This window comes from Pituophis catenifer, unplaced genomic scaffold, assembly GCF_029215685.1.
Source record: "Pituophis catenifer annectens isolate HBS135680 unplaced genomic scaffold, rPitCat1.0.hap2 SCAF_6, whole genome shotgun sequence".
NCBI lineage: Eukaryota > Metazoa > Chordata > Lepidosauria > Squamata > Colubridae > Pituophis > Pituophis catenifer.
In genome coordinates this window covers 41,939,132-41,947,100 of record NW_027256886.1, presented here as the reverse complement: position 1 = coordinate 41,947,100, position 7,969 = coordinate 41,939,132, and the positions used below count along the sequence as shown (strand labels likewise).

Below are 7,969 nucleotides of genomic sequence, written 5' to 3'. Positions count from 1 at the left end.
ATATTTAGTTTCACACACTAAAGAGGAAACAAACCACTTTGTATTGTACTGTATTATAAAAATCTGGACAGCCATTTGATGGCAGCAAAGAGATTGTTCTTTGCTGCTCTGTAGTGTTCAACTGGGGTTTTGTACCCCAAATCTGGTACCACTACCTTATAATTTAGTATGATTATGATGTGAAAAGAATGACTTTAGACATAACAGGATGGTGGCAGCCCTACAGACACCATGGAAGAGTAAGCCTGATAAGATAGTGGATAGCTACCTTGCACCAAGTCAGGCTTCCTTACAGAAAATACATTTCAGGTAAATCAAGATATTGTTGGGTATAGAGCCTTGTGGGCTCAAAGGGAATCTTAACATATTAATTTACCCATTGAAATAAAGTTTTCTGGTAGTTAAGAGAACAAAAAAAAGGGGGGGGGGAATGTGTTCTGTCTTTGTCCTCAAGTTCCTAGGAAGAAGCAATAGATTATGTCAAGCACAGGATCGTGATACTGCTTTAAAAATATAAACGTACAATATTTAAACACGTTGGCTTATAAATGGGAGGTATATGAAGAAATATTTATTCTGCATTGAGGGATAAGGTACAATTATGGTTTACAGTCTTAGTTCATGCGAGACTGAAAGCCAGCAGTAATTACAATCTTGCTTCCTGAAAAAACCCATACAACCCATAACTGCTAGACTAATTATTTAGTATCCGCCCCTGGGGCACTGTCCTTTTGCTTCATCAGGCTCCGGTCAGATGGGGTCAGTTACATAAAGTGCAGAATGTACACATACAAGGCATCAGGAAACGGTTGTATGCTTCCATTCTAGAAGCAGGTGCTATTAATTCGAAGTGTGCAAATTGACAGCTCACATATAGAAAGAACTCATTTTAGTTTCAGTCCCACTGACACATGGATACATAGACACATATCAAGAGGCAAAAAGACACTTTTGGGACAATTGCAGTTTCCAGTCACTCCTGAGCAACAAAGATGAAGGACAGTGAGACTACCAGCTTGGTAGAACGGAAGGAGACCATTCTTCAGGCTATTAAAGTTCAGGTCAACTATTGCATTCAACTGCATGTTAAGTTCTACCTTTTTGTTTTTAAACTCCCAAATCCAAAGACTGATTTGGAATCTAGTAAAGTTAGGAGACAAAAAGATTTAGAGGATTCCTTAATTTTTTTTGAATGTATACAATTATCAATTTTCCATACATATGGAAATAAAATAATATTTTCTCTCTTTCTCATATTCACAATGAGCAGTTTTGGGGAGGAAAGGATTTGAAGCATAAAAATGGTAATGGGGAAAAGTTAAGCAGTGCTCTTTGCTCACCTGCCTTGACTATTTTTGTGCATAAATTCCCCCTAACAGTGATAGCTTGTGTCTTAAAAACAGTTAAAATACTATGGAAGTGACATATATGCAGTGCCCAATTTCAGATTTCCTAGATTTTGGTGACTGCTTCATAGATGGACTTAGCGACATAATCCAGGTTCTTTGTAGTCAAACCACACATGTTGATACGGCCACTGGCCATCAGGTAGATGTGTTTCTCCTTGATCAGGTATTGTACTTGCTTAACTGGAAAGGAAAAAGACAAAATGTCAGGAGTTCTTACCAGAAACCTCAAGCAACTTTTGCTACATTTCATATTTGACCTAGAAGTACCCACAAGATATACTGTAAAAGGCAAGCTGGCAAGTCCCTTTTATTTTTTACCATGCTGTGGACGCTTGATTTGGTCAATGAGAAATAAGCAGTCATGCAGAGAAAATATAGTTAACATCCGCCAAGTGAAACATAAGCCTGTTGTGAACTTTTTTCAAAATGGACGACATGACTAGACTAATAGTGGGGTAGAGGCATGATAATTCATGGTAAAAATACAAAACCTTCTGCCAACCCTTCAAACTAAGCCTGGTTGAGAAACAGATGTCTCAGGGAGAGTCCCTTGTTTCAGAAGGACTGGAAATCCTTTCCAAAACCTTCATTTTTAAGAGCAACAAGGTCAATAGAGGGATGTTCTGAATCACTTGCTCATGCTTTATATTTTCCCAGGACTCGGCACCTCTCCCATCTTCCTTAAGGTCACAGTTAAATGCCTATACAGTTCTTCTTGGCACTCTTAATCACCTACCCCAGGGGTGGGCAAATGTGGCTCTTTTACAACCTGTGGACTTCAACTCCCAGAATTCCTGAGCCAGCCAATTCTGGCTCAGGAATTCTGGGAGTTGAAGTCCACAGGTTGTAAAAGAGCCACATTTGCCCACCCCTGACCTACCCCATCCACTTGCCCCATTGTACTCACTGTTGAGGCCAGTAAAGCTAAACATGCCAATCTGCTCTGTAATGTGATGCCAGGTGCCTGGTGTCCCTAAAGCCTCAAGCCGAGACCGGAGTTCTGCCCGCATCTGCAAGACCCGATCTGCCATTGTCTTCACGTTGTCCTTCCTGCCACAGAATGCGAATGACAAAAATAACTTAAGATTTAATGGCTACTTTTTGTCAACGTTGTTTTTACTGCTCAGCAAACAAATACCGCTCTCTTCTTACCACTCAGCAAAAAGCTCTGGTGTGGTGAGCGTTGTAGCCACAATTCGTGCTCCTTGAGATGGTGGGTTAGACCAAGTAGTACGGACAATCTTTTCCATCTGTGATAGGACACGCTTCACGTTATCCGCATCCTTTGCCACAACAGACAAATTTCCCACTCGCTCATCTGAGGAAAAAGGAAAAGTACAACCATTAACTGAGAAACCAGCCCTGCTCTTCCCATATCAGTAGCTCTGTATAACCACCTGCATTCCAAAGGAATTGCCCCAAAAGGGCTCATAGTTCAATGTAACATAAAACTACAAAGTGGGGAGGCACCCAAAATCTTCCAATTAAGTAACAGATCCCATGAATACTCACTGTACAAGCCGAAATTTTTTGAGAAGGATTGGGCACAGAAGAGTTCAAAGCCCTCCGATACAAACAAACGTACAGCCCAAGCATCTCTATCCAGGCAACCCGAGGCAAAGCCTTGGTAGGCAGAGTCAAAGAATGGGAACAGGAACCGGCGCTGTAAGAATGGAACAGTAAGAAGTGTAGGCTTTAGGCCTGCTCCGTATTATCAATTACCTCCTGGGAAATGAATCTTCACATACTAGCTCTTTGTACTGGGATGCCTTTGCATCAAGAAGTTAAATGCATGACAATAATTTTGGAACACAAAATGCATCTATCTTCTAGTAATATCAGAAGAGTCAGTACCTTCATAACAGCAGCAATTTGTTTCCACTGCTCCTGAGTGGGGTCTGTGCCAGTGGGATTATGAGCGCAAGCATGGAGGATGAAGATGGAAAACTCTGGAGCACTCTGGATAAAGAAAGCAAAAGAACTGGAGTTAACTAAAGTTGCTGAAAGTCAAGCATAAATAGGCTTCCATGTAATCTTGCAGGTAGTGTAGCAGTATTAACTGCTTTCTCATAAGTGGGAAATCTACTCACCCTTATAAAATCCAGAAGATTATTAAGGATTAGGGCCAAAGAAAAACCAAAATGTATTTTAACATTTCCCTGCATCAAAATTATTCAGTTCCTTTTTCTGCAGAATTCTGAAATTTACCATAGATTTTTTGGGGATGATTGATTGGGAGCATGAACAAATATAGTTTAAAAATGCTTCAAAAGTACTATGCGCATACAGGTTCTGCTTCCAGCACTTGGAATTCATACATGTAGAAGAGAATCCTGAGTGGAATGAAGCAAGTAAAAGATGACCATCTTTCTGGCAATTGTTCAGTTACGTGATTCTGAAACAATTCAGTGTAATAATGCTGCACTGACCTCTAGAATGTGCAGCTACTACAAATGATCTACACAGGAAGGTGCTCTCTGCCATGTCCATTGCCCAGCCTTATCTGGTGTTCTTTTCATATTGCTATCTAATTGTTCCCAACCTATAGGATACCTGACGCACCTCCAAATCAGAAAGGAATCCTTGAATGTCCAGACCCCTATTTGCTGCATCCCAGTAGCGATAGTTCCGTATGTCCTTGAAGCCAGCATCCATAAAGACAGATTTATGGTTTTCTGCGGAAAAAAAGGTTCAAGCAAATATGTGATCTATATTAAGAGGGTAGTGTTCCCAAATCCCAGCAATGAACAAAGGCTGTGCTGGAAATCAAGAGAGCTGAAGTCCAAGCATCTGGATACATCACTTTGGAGAAATCAGGATTTTTTTTCTTTTTGCCCCACTCCAGATCAAAAATATTAGCAGCTCTCTGCACTTACCCCAGGAAGGATCAGAAATATAGATAGGGGTGGCTGTGTTGTTGGTTCCATTATACCACCGTCTCAAAAACTCTGCTCCAATACGAAGAGCTCCAGTGCCCCCCAAGGATTGGACACCTCCCACCTGGAATAGAGGGAAAGAAATATTAAGTTGTAAGGTGACCATTCAGCCTTCCTTTCAAATTGGCATCCAAATTGCCATAAGATCTGATACAATGAGATCTCTGCTCTCTCCAAATGGTTCCATCCAATCAAATTGCACGAATTCTACTTCAAATAGGAGGAACAATGTAACACACCAGTCTGTCCATCCTTCTTAGCCCCAAATGTTTCCGTTTCTCCAACTTCTTGACCTAAATGATTCATACTAAGGTAAAACTACTTGTTTCAACATAATGCATTTCTCTCAAAAATGTGTTTTTAGAATTTAGAATTTATTCTCTAAGATCAATAGAATCATTTCATTAAAAATTTATTATTATTTCCTTTTTGTTTGGCAGGTGTATGATATTCAGTTGTGTCAAAAAATGTAGCTGGGTTGGGTAGTTGAAGAACCAACATTTCACAGACCTTTAAGAGGCCAACAATGATTGGCAACAAGTTTCTTTTCCAGCCTCATTCTTACCCTGTTCTCTTTGATGGCTGGGCTATCCTCTCCTAATGCAATTCGTGAGGAATTGGCACGGAAATCCGGCAAGCCCAAAATAGGTAGATATTCATGATTCAAATCGGTGTTCTTGGCAATCATCATTTCCACTTTCCGGACAACTGGCAATACCCATGGCTGCCCTTCATTTGTGCGATAAGCTGAAGGAGAGAATAGAATTACCTTAACAAATGCAAGGAATAATAATGATGATGGGATGGGTGGGTGGGTGGGTGGGTGGTGAGAGAGAATGCAAGGCACCTTCTTATTCTAGATTGTTGGTTTTTACTTTAAAATCTTTTAAGTATGTAAGACTAACAACAATGCAGGACTCTATTTGGAGAGACATTAATCTTCATGGAGACGATCAAATTGTTAGTCTGACTGTTACAAATAAGAGATCTGGGGAACTCTAAAGTTTATAACTGAATAGGAGCTTTGAGGCATAAAACTGTAAGTCTGTAACAAATGTCTTGATTGTTAGAAACAGATTAAAATCATGAGGATGCACAATGGAGCAAGTAACAACAGTTGAGAAATATTGGGAACATTAGTACAAAGAGAATTAAAGAATTTCCTTTAAAGCAGAAAATTTTGGAATGACTTTTCGGCTATTCTACCATATAATGATCAACAAAAGGATGAAAGAACAAGTGCAGATCTAATGCAGGGGCAAAACTTACTGTTTAACAAAGAACTGACCTGCCCATTCAATTTGGACTTTATTTCCTGGTGCAAAGTCTCCTTTCCCATTTCTGCAAGATTTAGGCAGTAATCTCTCAAGGCCCTGCAGCTTGGCTCAACTAGTATTTGGACATCAGCCCAAATCTTCGACAGCCAAACCTCAGTTAGAATATCTGGCACTAGAAGTACACATACCATACTATACCATAACCATAGACACCAAAACCTCTTCCTCTTTTCCTATTGCTGGATATTAGTCTGTACCTAAGGGAATTCAAAAAGGCTCCATAACATTGCTAATTAAACATAGGTAAGTAGCAGTGCTGAATCATAAAGGATTCCTGCAAATTTCAGGCTAGAGCTCTACCATGATCACATCTGTATTTAAATCATCTCAAAAGCATAAGCAAGGTTTTCATCATTAAGAGTCATGGGACTATGTCTTGAGAATTAGTGCAGGCATTGGACAGACTCTAAATTTGGATGTCCTTTATAAAGCAAAGGACACTAATACTGCCCTCTGTGATCACAGCTTGTTACAAAAGTCTTTGGGCAGATCAGACTAGCCATTACACATTCTGCAGGATCCTTTAACTCTAATCAATGCATTGCAAATACTTCTCTGATAATTTTGTCAGGAAATCCAACATAAATGAAACCAAAGAAAAGTATGGCACAAAAAAGAATGGAAATTACACTAATCCTCATGAGTCATCAGTTTAAGTACTTTGGGTTCTAATTATCTGGATCAATAATTATCTAGCTCCAGTATACTACAAGAGCCAGTTAGGTATAGGAATTGAGGCACCTTAACTGGCCTTGTCTTAGATAGAAGACCAGTGGAGTGACATTGGGCCAGTCTCTCTCTCTCTGTCCTAGGAAAGAGGCAATGACAAATCCCTTCCTAAAATCTTGCTAAGAAAACCGCAAGTTGTTCAGCAGTTGCCAGGAGTCAACAGTGACTTAAAAGCACCCACATACACAAAACATCCTTTACAGGTAGTCTTCAAATTATGACCACCATTGAGCCCAAAATTTCTGTTGCTAACTGAAACATTTGTTAAGTGAATTTTGCCCTATTTTACCACATTTCCTGCCACAGTGAAGTGAATAACTACAGTAGTTAAATTAGTAACACAATATAGTGAATCTGGCTTCCCCATTGACATTGCTTGTCAGGTTCCCAAAAGGGGATCACATGACCCTGAGACAATGCAACCGTCATAAATATGAGTCAGTTGCCAAGAGTCTGAATTCTGATGATGTGATCACGGGGATGCTGCAACAGTCATTAAGTGTGAAAAATGCTCATAAGGTTGCAAGTGTGAAAAATGGTCGTAAGTCACTTTTTTCAGTGCCGTTGTAACTTTGAATAGTCACTAAATGAACTATTCCAAATCGAGGGCTACCTGTATTCTATTACTGTACTACTACACCGGTAATTATTTTTCACACAGAAGAGGAATATATATCTGCACATGAAAAATCAAGTGCTTCAAGTCACAAAGAGGGCAAATTGTCAAACCAACATAAACGCCTGTTCGGTGTAAAGAACCAAGTGGATGGAGTTTACCCGCTTCTTATCTCTTCTTAAGGCACACATTCACTCGGGGCTGAGCTTTCAGAAATGCGGCTGCTAAGAACGCACCGCCTATATCGGCTGCCTGCTTCATTAAAGCCGACCCAAACTCAGCAGGGCCCTGTCGGAAATTCGGAGAGGGGATCCCCTGGATCCCAGGGCTCCGCGAGGTTACCTAAAGTGAAAACGCGACTGTCACTGGAGGGCAGAAGAGAGGCAGGCGCGCTTTTCTCCTCCCCGCCTTCCCTCTCTCACCTCCCACTCCGAGGTTGACCTTGCGAGGATCCTCGTCAGCGCGGAAATCTTCCGTGAGCTGGAAAACCGCCACCGGGGCGGCTTGGGGAACGGCGGCAAAGACAGATCCTGCTCCGGGAGCCATGGCGGAAGGGGTCCTAAGCAGCAGCACCACCACCACCAGCTGCGGCTCCCAACAGTGCAAATCCGCTGCCCGCCTGGAGGAGACTTTCACCTTCACCAGCGGAGGCGGGGAAAGAGCCACCCGCCAATCCGTACCTGCCTTGCTCCTCCACCTTGGCAGGCAAGGGCAGGCACAGACCAATCAGGCCGCGGCTGTTGAGGGGGGGCCCGAGGCCGCTCAGCGAATCGCCCGCGACTTCAGCCTGCCGACCGCCGGCTGCCGGCTCAGCTTATCCAATGTTGCAAAGAATGGGAGTGGGAGGTGCAGCCAATCGGCGTCCCCTAAGTTGTATAAAAGGAATGGTTACGCGACTGTGGGCGGGCGAGGCTGGGTTGCGTTGCGCTGCCTATTGGCGGG

The 7,969-nt window shown here is 42.0% G+C and overlaps 1 protein-coding gene across 1 annotated transcript; it reads right to left on the bottom strand.

Annotated features, from left to right (window-relative positions):
* Positions 1–549: 549 nt before the first annotated feature.
* GOT1 (glutamic-oxaloacetic transaminase 1) lies at positions 550–7,715 on the bottom strand. Its single transcript, XM_070945384.1, has 9 exons — positions 7,450–7,715; positions 4,911–5,092; positions 4,286–4,409; positions 3,972–4,084; positions 3,264–3,368; positions 2,922–3,072; positions 2,562–2,727; positions 2,317–2,459; positions 550–1,589 (listed from the first exon to the last, which is right to left on the bottom strand). Exons 1-9 carry the CDS (start codon positions 7,571–7,573, stop codon positions 1,453–1,455), a joined length of 1,245 nt encoding a protein of 414 aa, XP_070801485.1. The 5' UTR covers positions 7,574–7,715; the 3' UTR covers positions 550–1,452.
* Between the last annotated feature and the right edge of the window lie 254 nt (positions 7,716–7,969).